This window comes from Marmota monax, unplaced genomic scaffold, assembly GCF_021218885.2.
Source record: "Marmota monax isolate L192 unplaced genomic scaffold, Marmota_monax_Labrador192_F-V1.1 WCK01_AAM20220418_F8-fsc00080, whole genome shotgun sequence".
Taxonomy (NCBI): Eukaryota; Metazoa; Chordata; class Mammalia; order Rodentia; family Sciuridae; genus Marmota; species Marmota monax.
Genome location: NW_026694750.1, coordinates 620,067 through 637,470, shown reverse-complemented (window position 1 = coordinate 637,470; position 17,404 = coordinate 620,067). Strand labels below are relative to the sequence as shown.

The 17,404-nt window shown below is 51.5% G+C and overlaps 1 protein-coding gene across 3 annotated transcripts; it reads left to right on the top strand.

The window, feature by feature from the left end:
• Positions 1 to 7,784: 7,784 nt before the first annotated feature.
• Positions 7,785 to 16,082, top strand: Miip (migration and invasion inhibitory protein). Of its 3 annotated transcripts, XM_046424805.2 has the most exons (10): positions 7,785 to 8,140; positions 9,460 to 9,631; positions 9,894 to 10,229; positions 10,654 to 10,735; positions 13,620 to 13,728; positions 13,822 to 13,874; positions 14,275 to 14,404; positions 14,520 to 14,616; positions 15,350 to 15,478; positions 15,756 to 16,082. In XM_046424805.2, the coding sequence occupies exons 2-10, from the start codon at positions 9,500 to 9,502 to the stop codon at positions 15,840 to 15,842; spliced, it is 1,155 nt and encodes a 384-aa protein (XP_046280761.1). In that variant the 5' UTR covers positions 7,785 to 8,140; positions 9,460 to 9,499; the 3' UTR covers positions 15,843 to 16,082. The 3 variants fall into 3 exon arrangements, with proteins under 3 accessions (XP_046280761.1, XP_046280758.1, XP_046280762.1); XM_046424802.2 differs by having other exon boundaries at positions 15,350 to 16,082; XM_046424806.2 differs by lacking the exons at positions 15,350 to 15,478; positions 15,756 to 16,082 and adding an exon at positions 14,878 to 15,342.
• The last annotated feature ends 1,322 nt before the right edge of the window (positions 16,083 to 17,404 follow it).

Sequence of the window (17,404 nt, the reverse complement as noted above, 5' to 3'; positions counted from 1 at the left end):
CTTCAGTGACTCCCGCAGGCAGCCCCCAGAGGGACTTCTGTGTCTAGAGCTCAGCTCCTGCTTTCTGCTCACAGCGCTGCGGTGGCTCTGGGTTCCACCTGGGTCGAGGCCGACATCCTTACCCTGGCCCTCCAGATCCAGCCCTCCACGCCCTTGCCCCTCTGTTTGGCCACACATGTTTTGTTGTCCTTGCAATTGCTAAGTATATTCCCTTCTGAAGGCCTTCGCCCTTTGCCCTGGCTGACCCTCGGCCTGTCCTTCCCCATGTAGCCCCCGCTAGATTCACTCCTCTACCCCCAAGTCTGCCACACTGTTGCCATGGTGAAGTCAACCCAGAAGCCCCTGTGGGAGATCTGCCCTCCTTCCCCTCGGCCGCAGCCTGCAGGTGTCACACAACAGTTGTCACCTAACAGGAAACAGTGTTTGCTTTATTGCCTCCGCCTTCAGATCACATACTGCAAAGAGCTGAGATTTGGGTCTGCTTTGGTTATTCATATCTATCGAGCACCCAGGCTTGTGTCTGGCACAGAATTGAGCTCCAGAAAAGACTTGAGTGACCCTGACATTGTGGTGCACGTTCATCAGCCCTCCGGCACTAGGGGAGAGAACTAGCAACTACTACTGAAACTGGGGGACTCCAGGGGTACTGGGAAAGCAAAAAATGACCAAAACGGGGACAGAGCTTTTTTTTTTTTTTTTTTTTAAGAGAGAGAGAATTTATTTTTCAGTTTTTGGTGGACACAACATCTTTATTTTATTTTTTATGTGGTGTTGAGGATCGAACCCAGCGCCCCGCACATGCCAGGCGAGCACGCTACTGCTTGAGCCACATCCCCAGCCCCAGACCTTTTACTAAGCAGCAGAATCAAGCAGTCAAGCATTGGAGGGGCACATCTTGGGGGGACATGGTGGCAGGCCCCATGGGGGTCTGGGTTTTATGGGGCCTTAGCAGAGCCAGGTCATGGGAAGAGTTAACTTTTGCAGGGCTCACTGGGCGGGCGGGCGGGGGCGGGGGGGGGCAGGTAAGGGAGTTCCTAGGGTCAGCTGATGGGGGGTCAGGTTTTATGTCCTCCCCTTCCTTCCCTCTGGCTGAGGCCTGGGCTTCTAAATGACAAAAGCTCCAATTTACCACTAACATCTCCCTGCACACAGGGAGGCAGGTGGGGAGTAGCTGCAGATAGGGGAGATGCGCATTCTCTGTTTCCCTCATGTTATGTACTCAGTGTTTCGCACTCTTGGCTCCATTGTGGAACCAGGCTCAGGGCAGTCGGACCAGCTTAAACCCCAGCTTCTTTGGGCATGGAGCCTGCATTTAAACTAAAATTTTCCCAAAGCCCAGGGGCTTTCGAACTTACTTTTTGCTCTGATCCACAATTTTAAATATATTGTGATCCAGTATATACCCGTGTGTTAAGTGAAAGGAAATACTTGGGATTAATCATCATCCTTGTCCTGCAGTGCAAGAGTAGCTTCTGTCATTAGCAGGATGCTGTTTACAACTCAATTACTCTCAGCAATTCCTAGATGATGGTCAGTTTGAAAAAGGCTCTTCTGGCTGGGGTGTAACTCAGTGGTAGTGCTTGCCTAGCATATGTGAGTCCTAGGTTTGATACTTAGCACTGCAAGATAGATGGATAGATAAAAGCTGTTCTCACATGCATGGAGGAAGGATTGCAAATTGAAGGCCAACCTTAGGGACTTAGTGAGACCCTGTCTCAAAAAAAAAAAAAAAAATGTCTGGGGATATAACTCAGTAGCTCAATGATAGAGTGGGCCTGGGCTCAATCCCCAGTACCAAATAAATAAATAAATAAATAAAGTCTCTTGCTCCTTGTTGGGTCCCCAGTCAAGACCGGGCCAGACTCATCCCTGTGGTTTCTCAGGCTACCTCACCTGTACAGTAGAAGTTCTGGGGAATCTGAGAGGCTGGGAATTTTAGCCCCCTGGTGACAGCATCCTCATTTAATCCCAAGTACTATGTGACCAGGAATGCAGGACTTCATTCCAAGTGCTGAGGCGATGGCCTCTTTGGGTCAAAGCTTCCTGCCTCTGCTGAGTTGGACTCAGTCTTGATTAAGAACAGCCAGCACCTCTTGACAGCTTACCTTGTGTCCTGTCTGCAGATCACCCCCCACTGTTGTGGGAAACAGACCGTTGGTAGAGAAGAGAACTCCAAACTTTATTGTAAATGGGCAGACACAGAGGAGAAAAATGTCAAATTCTGAGGCCTCATCCACAGTTTCTTACAACACTTATAGGTCATTTGGTGTCATTTTAGACCTGTCTCATATATATATATATATATTTTTTTTAAACCTCTTTTTAAAAATCTCCTAGGCCCCGTGTGGTGGCGCATGCCTATAATCCCAGAGGCTCAGAAGTCTGAGGCAGGAGGATCCGGAGTTCAAAGCCAACCTCAGCAATTTAGTAAGGTGCTAAGCAACTCTGTGAGATCCTGTCTATAAACACAAAAAACGGGCTGGGGATGTGGCTCAGTGGTTAAGTACCCTGAGTTCAACCCCCAGTACCTAAATAAATAAATTAATAAATAAATAAATTTGTGGCTAAAGGCCTTGTGCAGGGTCTCTAATAGAAAGCTTGCTTACAGAAACAGAGAAGAAGGAACAGCCCTTTTCACAGGCAATTGTGAATCTCTAGCCTTGAAAGCCTTTCAAAGGGATGTTTACATTTCAAAAGAGAGTAGACAGACTCCTGGAGACAGTTATTTATAATCCAAAAGGTAGGAAAGGGGTGGCTAATTAGGTTTCCTAAGGGGAACTAACCCTTGCCCCAGGCACTCCTTTCTAACCATAACATTTTTATAATTTGATTTTACAACCAGATCTGGTTTTTGCCATCACACCACAAATGCCAATGATCTCTCAAATGAGGAGGTTGTCCATTTGGCAGAGTGAGTGCCTGCTGCTGCTCAGCAGGGCTCTGGGCCCTGGGGATACAGTGGGGAATGAGGTCCTGAATCTGGGCAGGGCCTTCCAGCACAGGGAACACAGAGCAGGCAGAGACCCTGGGGTGGGCACAGGAGCAGCATCTGCCAAGAGCAAAGTGAGGGCATTGCAGCCAGAGTGGAGTGAGACCGGAGAGGGGGTGCAAAAGGGAGCTTGGGGCAGACTTGGGTCTTGTTTTCTTCTGAGCGAGGCAGGTGTCACTGGAGAGTTGGAGCAGAATATGAGCCAACTTAGGTGTTTCTGTTTCTGTTTTTTGTGGTACTTGGGTTCAAACCCAGGGCCTTGAGCCTGGGAGGCCAGTGCTCTGTCATTGAGCGACACCCCAGCCCTCTTCAGTATTTGAGACACGGTCTTGCCATGTTGCTGAGGCTGGCCGGGAATTTGTGATCCTCCTGCCTCTTTCTCCCAAGGCCCAGGGATTACAGGCATGCACCACTGTGCCCAGCTATGACTCACATTTTCGTGGGGTCCTGGATTGCTGGGTGGAGATGGACAATGAGAGGACAGATACAAAACAGCCAGCCAGGCAGGACGTGATGGTGTCCTGGACCAGGGCAATTGGGATGGAGGTAGAGGAAAGGAGGTTCCGGATACCTTTTGAGACACCACAGTGTATTTTATTGCTACTTCTTGATGGATGTTGGGATTCACAACGAAGCTGCCGCTGAAACAGACTCCCTCTGAAATTAAGGGCAACTTCCTGATAACTTGTTTTTCTGTGGGATATGAAACAGAGCCCCTGTTGAGCAGGTTTGGTGGCACATGCCTGTAATCCCAATTGAAGAACAGCCTCAGCAGTTTGGCAAGGCCCTAGGTAACTTAGGGAGACCCTGTCGCAAAATAAAATATAAAAAGGGCTTGGGATGTGGCTCAGTGGTTAAGCACCCCTGGATTCAATCCCTGGGTACCAAATAAATAAATAAACAGAGACCCCTTTGAAATTAAGCTCAAAATTGTTTCAACTTTAGAACTTCCTTAGCATGAGAATAAGACAAACCCATTGGAAGTTGGAAGTCGAGACCCACAGGTTCTCTGGCTAACTAAATCTGCCTGTGTATACTTCCTGAGTCTTGTCCCACAGTCTCTCTATAAAAGCTTTTCTTTCTCTGAAGACAGAGGGATGAGAAAAGTTGTCTGTCTTCTTCAAAGCTGGTTTTAAGGGGCTGGGGGTATGGCTCAGTTTGGAGAGTGCTTACCTCACATGCACAGGCCCTGGGTTCAATCCCCAGCACCACCAAAAGAAGAGTTGGCTTTGAATAAACATCCCAGCCAAGTTGCCTCTTATTATTATTATTTTTTTTTAAAATATTTATTTATTTATTTATTTTAGTTTTAGGCGGACACAACATCTTTGTTTGTATGTGGTGCTGAGGATCGAACCCGGGCCGCACGCATGCCAGGCGAGCGTGCTACCACTTGAGCCACATCCCCAGCCCTTATTATTATTTTTTTAATGAAATAGTGGAAAAGCCCTTCCATCTTGGAGTGCTTTTTTTTTTTTTTTTTGTGGGAGCAGGGGTACCAGGGATTGAACTCAGGAGCACTTGGCCACTGAGCCACACCGCCAAGACTATTTTGTATTTTATTTAGAGACAGGGTCTCACTGAGTTGCTTAGCACCTCACCCTTGCTGAGGCTGGCTTTGAACTTGCGATTCTCCTGCCTCAGGCTCCTGAGCTGCTGGGATTACAGGCATGTGCCACTGCGCCTGGCACTCTTATACAAGACTTGGTATGGACAATCTTTCCCCCTTGGATAAATGCCGGGAATAGAATGACTGCATAATTCAGTGGGTCTGTTTTAACTTTGAAAATAAAAACAAAAGAACAGTACCAGACAGGTAGTTCACACCTGTAACCCCAGCAACTTGTAAGATTGAGGCAGGAGGACTGCAAGTTCAAGGTGAGCCTCGGCAATTTAGTGAGACCTTGTCTCAAAAGAAAAAGTAAAAAAGGATGGGAGATGTAGCTCACTGGTAAAGCGTCCCTGGGTTCAATCCCTAGTAACAAAACAACAAAAACTCAGCTTTACTGAGGTGTAATTTTCATACCATAAAAATGGTGGAGCTGTACCTTTAACAATTTTAATAAGTATACAGAGTTGTGCAGCCATTGCCGCACTCCAATTTTAGAACATGCCTGTCACCCCAGAAAGATCATTTATGCCCTTCTGCAGAATGATGGTTACTTCTTGTTTACACGTTGGACCCAGGGAACCACTATCTCTTTTATCTATAGACTTGCCTTTTCTGGACATTACCAATAACAGGAATCATACATCCTGTGATTTTTGATATCCAGTTTTCTTTCTTTCTTTTTGGGTACTGGGGTTTGAACCCAGGTTGCTTAAACACTTGAGTCACATTTCCAGCCCTTTTTATTTTTTATTTTGATACAGTGTTTTGCTGAATTGTTTAGGACCTCATGAAGTTGCTAAGGCTGGCTTGAACTTACTATCATCTTGCTTCAGCCTCCCAACTTGTTGGGATTACATATGTCTGCTACCATGTCCAGTTTAATAATTTTTATTTTTATTTTAATATTTTATTTACATTTTAGTTTTCGGCAGACACAACATCTTTGTTTGTATGTGGTGCTGAGGATCGAACCCGGGCCACACCCATGCCGCTTGAGCCACATCCCCAGCCCCCAGTTTAATGATTTTTAATGTGTAGTGTTAGGTGCAGAACAGGCTGAACTGTTATCTGCAGGGCAGGCTGAACAAATGTTAGCTGCAGGATGGCCCACGCACTCAAACCCCCTCTGTCTGGTCCTTTATCACCTGTTTGCGTCAAAGCTGAACATTCAACCCCCACTCAAGGCTGAACACTCAACCCCCCTTGTGCCAACAAGGCATCTTGCAGACCCAGAGGCCCCATTAAATTTGGGCTATAAAAACTCCCTCCTGCTGGGACCCCCTCTCTCTTGCTCTGTCTCTCTCTCTTGATCTGTCTCCCTTGCGAGCATGCTCTCCTCTCTCTCCCTCTCTCTCTCTCTTTCTCTCTTTTCTCCTCTGTTGCACTGCTGCAAAAAGATCTCTTGGTCGCTCGGAGTGTTGTGGTCACTTTCCTTTCATGTAGGTCTCGTGAAATTTTTGTCAGAGTTTCCCCTAAATATTTCATTATTGTATTTCTCAATACTATGCAAATGGTGTTTTGTTTCAGTACTGGGGATTAAACAGGGCATTTGTAGTACTGAGCTATGTCTCCAGGCTTTTTAAATTTTTTATTTTTAGATATGGTCTCACTAAGTAGTCCAGGCTGGCCTTGAGCTTCTGATCTTCCTGCCTCAACTGCCCCAGTTGCTGGGGATTACAGGTGTGTGCCGCTGTGCCTGGTATAAATGGTGTTTTAAAAATTTCAACTTCTAATAATATACAGAAATTCAATTTATTTCTGTGTATCAATCTTATATCCTGCAACCTTCTAGAACTCATTAACAAGTCCAGTGACATATTCGTAGATTCTTTGGGATTATCAATTAGGTTGTATGTGGATAAAAATAGTTTTGTTTTTTCTTTCCAATCTAAATGCCTTTTTCCCCTCCCCCTCCCCCTCCCCCCTCCCCCTCGCCCTCCCCAGGAGCACTTTACCATTGAGATACATCCCCAGCCCTTTTTATTTTTTCAGACAAGGGCTCTCTAAGTTGCTTAGAGCCTTGCTAAATTACTTGAACTTCAATCCTTCTGCCTAGATGTCTTTTTTTTTTTCTTTCTTTCTTTCCTTATTGCTCTGGCTAAGACTCCAGTATAATGTTGAATGTTGAAACATCTGATCTTGGGAATGCACACAATCTTTTATTATGAAGTATGCTGTTAACTGTAGGTATTTCCTAGATAGCTTTTATCAGAAAGTTCCCTTCTGTTTCGAGTTAGTTGGAATGCTATTTCTGAAAATCAAAGATGGGGGTTGGGAGTATAGCTTAGTGAGAGACTGCTTGCTTAGCATGTGAAGATCCTGGGTTTGATCCCAGTACTGCAAAATTTCAAAAAGTTGGAAGTGAATGTTGGATTTGGTCAAATATGTCTAGGTAAAAAATTGTGGCACGTCCTATTTCCAACTATTAAGAAAAAGGGACAGTGCTGAATGGGTGTTTTTTTCCTGAATCTACTGAGACTGTTTTCCTTTCCTACACCCTCCCTGCCCAATATGGTGAATTATATTGATTTAAACATGTTCTGGCAAGTCACTTCATCTCAGCCTCAAGAGGCTTTTTGGAAAACGGGAAAATACCTCCACGCATATTTATGGCACATGGAAAAGACCTGGCCCAAATGCCTGGCACACAGTAGGTACTCAATATAAATTGACTTACAAAAATTATATAAATTTACACCGGATTCTAGGTGTCTGTGTTCTTATTTTACCCACGGCCTCCTTCCCCTCTTAATTCTTCCCTGCCTCGCGGTCTAGCATAGTGCCTGCTGGCACACAGTAGGCGTCTGTCAATAAAAATACGAAAGAACGGTTGCGGCGGCCGCCCGCCCCGCCCACCTCGCTGCTTCCCACCCGCGCTGTTACCCCGAGCTTCGGACGCTCAAACTTCAGGTCGCAGCCGATGGGCGTAGCCCGGCCCCTGCCGACCAATCAGAGCCCGCTCTCTGGGGCTCCGCTTTATTCCTAAAGTTGAGCCCGGCCTCAGAAGCTGACCAATCGGCTGTGGGTCCCTGTTACCAGCGTCCCAAAATTGAAACTGCCGCTATGGACTCGCAGTAAACGCTCGGAAGCATCCCGGCCCCGCCCCGCCCCGCCCCTGGCCAATCAGGACGGCCATATGAGGCCCCGCCCCCGGAACGCGCGGGGCGTGGCGAGGCGGGACTCGGGCACTGTGGGTCTGGGGCTTCCGGCGGTGAGTTCGGCGGATGCACACGGGCTTGGGCAGCAGGGTCTCGGATGCGTCCGCACGTGCACACCCAGCAGCGGGCCAGGGGCCCGGGATGCTAGAGGACGGGGCTGGCTCCCGTTCCCCGGGGTTCCGCGTGGGCGTCCCCCGCTCTGCCACCGACGCTTTCTGTCCCTGTGTCTGACTTGAACGTTGCCTTCCGCTCTCGTCTGCGCCGCCCTCAACTTTCCAGAGGGGCGGCGGGGCTGCGGGAGGGCCGTGCTGGTTGTGCCTTCAGCCCTGTGCGAAAACAGACCCTCGGCCTGCAGGGGAGCGGCCCGGCGTCGCTGGCCAGGTAAAGGCGGGGCCCGAGTTTGAGAGCCGGGGGCTTTGAGAGAAGTGGGAAACTTGGGGCAGCCTGCAGAAGTCCCCGACTGAGGCAGGTGTGTGTCCCGGAGCCGGGGTCCTGGGGTTGGGGCGTGAGGAGGAGGTGGTTTCTCAGACCCCTTCCTGCGCTGCCGGGGAAGGGCTTTCTAGACCAGGCCTGGATCCAGATTTGGTTCCCGTCATGGATTTGCCCCTTCCTGGTTGTGAGTTGAGGCAGGTTGCTAAACCTCTTTGGACTTTGGTTTCTTCTTCTTTTTTTAAAAATATTTTTTTAAAATTGTAGCTGAACACAATAGCTTTATTTTATGTATTTATTTTTATGTGGTATTGAGGATCGAACCAGGGCCTCACATGTGCTAGGCAAGCGCTCTACCACTGAGCTATGACCCCAGCCCTGGACTTTGGTTTCTTTACAAGTCAAAAGAAAGAGAATGAAGCCAGGCACAGTATGAGGCTAGGCAGGAGGATCCTGAGTTCAAAGCCATCCTCAGCAAGGGCGAGGTGCTAAGCAACTCAGTGAGACCCTCTCAATAAAGTACAAAATAGGGAGCTGGGAATGTGGCTTAAGCGGTAGTGCACTTGCCTGGCATGCTTGCGGCCCGGGTTCAATCCTCAGCACCACATACAAACAAAGATGTGTTCGCCGAAAACTAAAAACTAAAATAAAAATAAATAAATAAAATAAAATAAAATAAAATACAAAATAGGGTTGGGGATGTGTGGCTCAGTACCCCCGAGTTCATTCCCTGATTATCCACCCTCCCCCCCCAAAAAAAAGAATGGATTGTGGTGTAGCTTTGTGGCAGAGCACATGCTTGGCTTACTTCAGGCCCTGGGTTCAATACTGAATATATCCACAAAAAAAAAAAAAAAAAAAAGAAGAAGAAGAAAGAAAGAAAAGAAGGAGGGTAGGTGGGAGGCAGGAAAGAAGAAAGTATCCTTTTAGAAGCTTGATTTTTTAAAAATTTTGTTAGATTCACAGGTTACAAAGCTTTAGATTTTCAGACTTGGCATTAGTTGCTTTTTGCGGATTAAACTAGTCTAATTTCCTAGTCAGGGCTCTTCAAGGGGAATTTGTCTCTCTTGGCCTTGTTTAGTCCTAACAAACAACAACCTGGTGGGATAGATGCTGTTACCATATTTGGAGGATGTGAAAAGAAGACAACAGAGAGGTTAAATAACTTGCCTGTGGCTGCATAGTTCAAGAGCATCCCAGTGGAGTTTGAACCCAGGCTTCTGGCACCAAGGCACCTTCCTCATCCCTGTGACTTGCCATCTTGACTTCAGGCGGAAGAAAGGACCTCCTGTGACCCTGATATCTGGAGTGATGGAGGATATGCCCAGGATGATGGAGACTGAGGACCTCCTGCAGCTTCGGCTGCTCAGCCTGAAGCTCCTGAGGCAGCTGCAGGCTGGGCAAGATGCCGTGCAGCGGTCAGTGGCCAAGGCAGCCCCAAAGGTGGGTATCTTCTTAGGAACTCCCAGGGGACAAGGAAGGGGCTGTCTGACTCTTAAGAACAGTACCCAGGCCTCCAGTGTCTTCTTGATCATTGTGCCTATTTTATGGATGATGCAAAACTGAGGCCTTGGGAGGTAAGGTACTGGGCTGGGACACTGCCCAGGGTGGAGCAGTGATGGCCTAGGCCATGGTGTCTAGTGCAGGCAGGGTGGATGGGCTCTGGCTGTGCTACCCCTTGGGTGACCTGGCTTGCCTTCTCCAGTCAGGCCTGAACTCCTGCAACATCTACGACTCAGAGACGCCATTGTCCCCAGAAACTTCCTCAATCTCCTGGCAAGCCTCCTGTTCACAGGACAGATGCCATAAGTGGGACCCGCTGGATACCCATGGAGATGACCCCTGTGATGTGGCCTGGCTTGACAGGGTCAGCCCAAGGGTGGCATCTCAACCACCTGTCAAGGGCCAACACCTAGAGCCCTCGGGCCAACCCAGATTCCACTCACTGACCACCATAGACTCAAAGGAGCCAGCGCCTTTATCAGGGTTGTGTGATCGGGTCCCAAGATCCATCCTGGCTGAGCAAAGCGAGCAGTCCAAGGTAACAGAGAGAGGTGGGCATCCACCAATGAGGCTTCCTTGAGCCTCAGTTTCCCTATCTGACAGATGTGCTATGGGCAGTATCCCTTGGGGCAGAAGGCTTCCAGGAGGTACCTTGAGTTTTATCTGTGCAGCCTAAGTTGTTGATAAGTGTTTCTGCTAGTTTTTCAGACAGCAGTTGGGAAGAATGTGATGAGCCCCATTATACACGTGGGGAGACGAGGCTCGGAGCCTAGACTTCTTCAGAGCCATGCATAAAGTGGGGGCATAAAGCCTAAACTTATTTTCAGGCTTTTGAGCTCTCACTTGAGCCCCAGGGCCCAAGCAGGGTGAAGTCAAGACACATTCCCTGTATCCCCCCATTGTGGGCCTCTTTGAGCCAGGCCTGCCAGCCCAACCCTTGCCCCCTTCGCCTCCCTCCTTAGTCCAGAGTGACCTGCCAGGAGCCTGCCACACCTGAGAGCAGCTGGAGCCTCCAGCCGTACCTGGGCTATGACTGGATTGTAGGTAAGGCCTGCCCTCTGCTCACACCTTTCCTGGGAAGGGGGGTCGAGTCCTGCTTTGTCTGTTCTCTTAGTCTCTGCACAGAGGTGCTGCATCTGTTGAGTGAACAGAGCCAGAGCTGCTGTGTTTTTGAGCATTTATTACATGCTGGGCCCTGCACAGCTCGGCCTAGGTCATCTTTCTGTGTTTCACCCCTAGCCCTCCCCATGGTGGCCTCTGCCTGCTCTCCCCTGGCCTTCTCGGCCTCATTCTTGAATGTTTCGGTATGTATGACATCAAATTTGCCATCTTACCCATTTCTAAGTGTGCAGTTCGGTGGCATTAAGGACACTGACATTGCTGTGCCACCATCCATGTCCAGAACTTTTTCATCTTGTATACTGAAACCCTCTGCCAAGGAAACAGACTCTCTGTCCCAGCCTCACCCCAGGCCCTGGCAAGTACCTTCTCCTGTCCCTGCAAATTCTGTATCCCCTCAGGAGATGGGCTTGTTCATGCAGGACCATGTGTCAACGCATCCATGAGTATTCTGTGCATCCTATTCTTATTATTTATTTAAAATATTTATTTTTGTGTGGTGCTGAGGATCGAACCCAGTGCCTCAGTGCTCTGCTGCTGAGCCACAACCCCAGCCCCTATTCTTATTTTTTAAATAGGGCCTTGCTAAGCGGCCAAGGCCTGCCTTGCTCCTCCCACCTCAGCCTCCCAAGTCATCTGCCTGTCTTCTCCATCACTTTTTCTCACACTGAGCTTTATGTCCTGACGGTCCACCAACACTGCTTCCTCCTCACACGCTCTCCTGTCCCACCCACCCCCATCTTCCTGGCTGCTCCTTCCCAGCTCCCTCTGCTGGGTTCTCTTACCTGTTCCTGTCTCTACACCCTAGCATCTGAGGACTCAGTCTTCCAACCCTGCCCTCTCTGTCTTCCCTCCTCCCCTCTGTGATCCCATCTCATCCCAGTACCACGCCTTTTAAAGTTCTCCCTACACCCTCATTTTATCTCTAGCCCATGTCTGTCTTCTGAGTCCTAGACTTGTGCTCTGGTCAGCTTTCAATTGCTGTGCTTGTCTATTTTCTGTGCTATCACAGAATACTTGAGGCTGGGTACTTTATAATACTCTAATAATTAAGTACTTAGCTGGTCATGGTGGTAATCCCAGCAGGCTGAGACAGGGGAATTGCAGGTTTGCAGCAAGCTTCAGCAACTTAGTGAAGCTGTAAGCGACCTAGTGACCCTGACCAAAATAAAAAAAAAGGCTGGGGATGTGGCTTAGTGATTAAGAGCCCCTGGGTTCAATCCCTGGTGCCAATAATAATAATAATAATAGTAATAATAGTTATTATTATTATATACTTTATAATAAGATTTTTATTTAGTCCACAGTTGCAGAGGTTCAAGAGCATGATAGCAACGTCTGGTTGGCCTTGGAGAGGGCCTCAGAGCTGCATTGTAGCATGGTACACAGCATCATGGTAGATAGCATCATGGGGGCACGGGCAGGAGGAGCAAGCAATCACCTGGCTAGATAGGAAGCAGGAGTAAACGAGGGGCCAGCCTTGCTCTTCAGTTAACAGCTTGCTCTCAGGAGTCACCAGGGTCCTGTGAGAAACACATCAGTCCCCTCCCGGGGGGAACCCCCTGCCTCCCACTAGGCCACACCTCAGCACTGCTGCCCCGGGGGCCAGCCTTCCAGCATGTGGACCTTAGGGACACCCAGATCATACCCACCCAAGCAACCAGGTGTCTCGTACTGACCTCACATCTAAGTCCAGGGTCCTGATTCCTCCCCGCCTGCCCCTCCTGCAGCCATCCTGCCTCTATGGATGGCAGCTTCCGGCCCCATAGGTCAGGCCACAGCGTCTGGGTTCACCTCCTGCTGTTTCCCGTGGTGCTCATCCAGCTGTCAGCACATTCTCTTGTGCTTCCTTCACCACATTTCTAGAATCCAGCTCCCCCTCTCCACCTGGACTGCTGCTGTGGCCTCCCACCTGGTCCCCTGCGTCCCCTCCCCTTGCAGCAGCCAGGGCAGGGATCCTGTAGAAATGCATGGTCTCTCTGATTGTGTCCTTCCTTGTCCCCAAACCCTCTGCAGGCTTCCTGTCCTCTTCCCTTGCAAACTCGCTCCTTACTCCCTTTTTAGCCACTTGTCCCTCCTAGCTGTTTCTCATACAGCAGGCACACCCCTGCCCCAGGGCCTTTGCGTCTGCATTTTCTTTTTTGGGGGGTGCTAGAGATTGAACTCGAGGGCACTTAACCACTGATAGGGCTGAGATCCCAGCCCTGTTTCGGGTTTTATTTAGAGACAGGGTCTCACTGTGTTGCTTGGCCCCTCTCTGTTGCTGAGGATGGCTGTGAACTAATGGTACTCGTACCTCAGCCTTAGCCGCTGGGATGACAGGCCTGCGCCACCGCGCCCAGCTTGCACCTGCGTTTTCATCTGCCTTCAGTGTCCTTCCTGGGATGTTCATGTGGCTTCCTAAGTGCTGTCTAGTCAGGGAGGCCTCCCCTGGCACTGCTGCCTTGCCTCACGTGGTTGCCTGACCCCGCTGTCCTGGTTCCTGGCAGGTCTCACCATTCAGTTTGTCTCACAGATTTCTTTGGTGACTGGTTTGTCTGCAAGGCTCAGGAGGGTGGGGCTTTGCGTCCTGTGCTTTCCCGGCACAGAGCGACGTCAGCCGGCCCGTGGTAAGGGTCCCGTGCAGCAGGTTGGACGGGCCTGAAACAGAACAGCGGTGACAGTGGGTGCTGGGTCCCTCCGCTTTGTCTGGGGTGCAGCGGGGAAGGCAGTGGCTGGGGTGCCAGGGTTGCTGATTGGGCCTTAGCCAGTGGCAGCCCGGTGGCTCTCAGCCTCTCTGCCATCGCCGCTGGTGCTCTGCCCACACCAGGGTCCATGGACAGCAGCTCCTCCATCACCAGCAAGCCCGAGACCTTTTTCTCTACGCTGCAGAAGTTCCGGGAGACCAACAAGGAGGAGTGTGTGTACAGTACCCCCGAGTGAGCAGGGGCAGATGAGGGCGGCAGGGCAGATGAGGGTGGCGGGGCAGCTGGGCTCCACTGTGTGGCCTGCTCACCTCCATACCCTCACAGACCCCAGTTCCTAGGCCTGTGTGACAGCAGTGACGTGGAGGAGGACCACGAATGTGAGTGCCCTCAGCCAGGCTGCTGCAGGGTCCGACTATCCTGGCCCCGCCCCAACTCAAGGCCCCTGAGTTCTTGGGAACTCAGGGAGGGAAACCCTGGACCAGTGCTGGTAGGAGCGTGGGAGCTGAGGCCTGGCCTGGTGGCTTAGAGCCTACCCCGCATGACACCCTCCCCCGAAGCCCGTGGCAGGCCCTGCTGGGCTCAGTCCAGTTCTCAAGAGCCCTGGGAGGATGCTCTCCCCCCCTTGAGTCACAGCCCCTGACTGGGAGGGGGAACAGGTTGGGGGGAAGGTCCAGAACTTGCTCTCTAGAGGGTTGGCGGGCACAATAGTCAGACATCAGGTGCCTGGCATCTGGAACCCCTGGCTCACGGAGGCTGCTGCTTCTCCCGGGCTCACAGGTGTGTACTGTTACCGTGTCAACAAGCGCCTGTTTCTGGTGCCCTTGGATCCTGGCATCCCCTGCCGCCTGTGCGGGAGACCACGGAACCCTCAGGGCCCTAGGACCCTGGTGGAGTCCACTCGGGTCAGGTGAGTGGAGCCATGAGGCAGCAACTGCCCAGGGGATGGACCTGACCCCTGCTGGTTTTGAGTGGGTGAAGATGAGGCTGTGCTGTGGGCAGCCCCTCACTGAAGCCCTGAACAGGGTGAGCATCCCGCTGTCCATCCTGGATCCCCCGCACCAGTACCGAGTCCATCGGCGGAAGAGCTTCGATGCTTCAGACACGCTGGCTCTGCCCCAGGTGAGCAGCTGGGGGCTATGCAGGAATGAGGGGGCCACATGGACCCTAGGTCCAAGCAGTGCTGTGTTGAGGGCAAGCACCGAGTCTTGGGGTATGTGGGGGTGTCGTCCATCACCCCTGCTCAGTCCCCTGGGGAGGATGTGCCCTGTGACCCAGCTTCCAGAATAGCTGTCTTTCTGCGCCCGGCACGACATGAATGGACCCCATTTCCTGAGCTCTTGCATGCTGTGTACATGGTGTCACCCCCACTCCATGTTGCAGGGGCTGAGACAGCGGAGCTCGTGCCTTGGTAGAAGAGCTGGGGTGTAACCCTGGATCTCGGTGCTTCCTCGAGTGCTTCCTTAGCCCCACCCTTTGCTGTTTCCCTCTAGGATGGGTGTCCAGGGCCACCCACGTACCCCCAGTAGAAAGGGCGGCTGGGGTTGGAGGAAGAGGAGGAGTGGGAGCTAGTTGGCTTCTCTGCAGTGGTGTGAGGGGTCCACCCTCAGGGTGTTGGGGCAAGGGGAGCAGTTCAGTGAGGTAGGACGTGTTGGGTGCTCGGTGCTGGGGCAAAGCCTGGATGAGACGCACTCTGCCCTCCCTGCCCTTACCTCCCAATGGCTAGGCCAGCAGGGAGAGGAAAGGCCCAGGGTCATCAGTGGGCCCCTTCCCTGGGGGAGGCTGAGACTGCTTAGTGGCTCTTCCACCTGATGGGGCCCCAGGCCAGGTGCCTTTAACCCTTCACTCTCCACAGCACTGTCTGCTAGGCTGGGACATCCTTCCTCCAAAATCTGAGAGAAGTACAGCCCCCGAGAACCTTGACCTCTGGTCCTCCATCTCCGAGGCCCAGCACCAGGAGCTGTCACCGTCTAGCTCCCGCCTGGTAGGGTCCAGGTTGTGCCCAAGCCTGGGGTACCCTGTGAGGGACAGATACCTTGGAGCAGGCCTGGGGACCAGAGTGCCCTGGGGGGGCAGGATTGGGGGTGCCAGGGCCTGCCCACCCCCACCGACAGGCACCCTTTGACTCCACCACTCCTCGCTGCCCACCCTGTTTTACCCAGAAAGGTGACCCTGACTTTAAAATGCAGGAGGGCCCGAGGCTGGGCCTGGGGACGACCTGTCCCCCAGGTTGCCCCGACGCTTCTCTGTTCACCATCCAGGCCTTGCCAGTGCGGGTCCCACCCCCTACTCCTGTCTGGTCAGAACCCCAGGGCACCTGGCCCTGTGTCCCATGGCAGAAGCCCTAAGGACCGACTTCCTGGAGGAGGAGGGCGCGTTCACCTGCGCCTCTGACCTCACCGTAGCGGGCGCTGCCTTTGAAACAGACGGCCCCTCCAGCCTCAGCTGCAGCAGCTCAGGCCCACCTAGGTTGGGCAGCTGCGTGGGCCCAGGCCTGTTTCCTCCTTGGGGTCCAGAGGGGAGGGTCTCCCAGGTGGAGGTGAGGGAATTCTCTGCAAGTTTGTAAATAAAGCTTAGTGCTCGCTGCAGCTGTGACTCACACGTGTGCCCTCTCCTGGTGCCCGAGATCCCCAGAGGGCACCTGGCCCCAGCTGGCCCCCCTCTCCTGGGGAGAGACACTGACCACCCGGGCAGAGTGCACCCATCACTGCGAGTGTGGTGCCCTGCAGCTCCCACCAGACAGGTGGGGGTCAAGGTGGGTGTTAAAAAGCTACCTCTGCAAGGGCCTCAGTAGAAGCTGGATGGTGTTGGGTCAGTGGTCCCTGAAACCAGTCTCCACCCAAACAAGGGCTCTCTTGGGCCCTTTGCCAGGTGGCTCCCACACGCTCCTCTCTAGCCCAGTCCTGGAAGCTGTAGGTGATCCAGAGCCCTAGCGGGGACAGATGAGGAGATTAGGGGTAGACAGATACCCACCCTGTTTTACCCAGAAAGGTGACCCTGACTTTAAAATGCAGGAGGGCCTGAGGCTGGGCCTGGGGACGACCTGCCCCCCAGATAAGGTTGGCAGAGAACCCAGATGTCGCCACCATTTTTAAAAAGCAGCACCCTGGCTGGGTGCAGTGGCGTACACCTGTAATCCCAGTGGCTTGGGAGACTGAGACAGGAGAATCGGGAGTTCAAAGCCATCCTCAGCCATGGTGAGATGCAAAGCAACTTAAGTGAGACCCTGTCTCAGGTAAAATACAAAATAGGGCTGGGATGGGGCTTGGTGGTTGAATGCCCCTGAGTTCAATCCCTGGTATCCCCGCCCCTACCAAAAAAAAAAAAAATGCTTCTTGCCAGGCAAAGTGACGCAGACCTGTAAGGCAGGAGATAATGAGTTCAAGGCCAGCCTCAGCAACTTAGTGAGACACTATCTGAAAATATACAAAAGGACTGGGAATGTGACTCAGTGGTAAATGATCCCTGGGTTCACTCCCAGTACCAGGGTGAGGTGGGGCATCCAGTTTTTCTCCCATCGTGTATATATTGAGTTGAACAATATGAAGTTCCTGATTTTTGTGGGACAAAAGTGGGGACACAGAAACCTGGTTTAGAAGAGCTCTTATTCCTTAGCTAAGGTGGCACTGGGCTGTGCTGTCCTGTGCTCCTGCTTGCAAGGCTTGATTGAAGCCCTTTTCTCCTTGTTTATAGCCACATATTAGAATAAGCTGGGTCACGCTGCAATAATAAGTTAATGTCACAAATTTGAGCAGTTTAAGGAGAGGTGAAGATTTATCCATTATGGGTCATGCGAGGCCCAGGCCAACAGACAGTACTGTGTAGAACATCATCAGAAGCCTCAGCCTAGAAGAGACAGGGTTTCTCTATATTGCCCAGAGGCTGAGGCAGGAAGATCCCAAGTTCAAGG

Excerpts from the sequence above, each read along its gene's own strand:
- Miip (XM_046424802.2), top strand. The coding sequence starts at position 9,500 with ATGGAGGATATGCCCAGGATGATGGAGACTGAGGACCTCCTGCAGCTT. Across the intron at positions 10,230-10,653 it reads AGCAAAGCGAGCAGTCCAAG|TCCAGAGTGACCTGCCAGGA; the intron begins GTAACAGAGAGA and ends CTCCCTCCTTAG. Across the intron at positions 13,875-14,274 it reads CGTGGAGGAGGACCACGAAT|GTGTGTACTGTTACCGTGTC; the intron begins GTGAGTGCCCTC and ends CCGGGCTCACAG.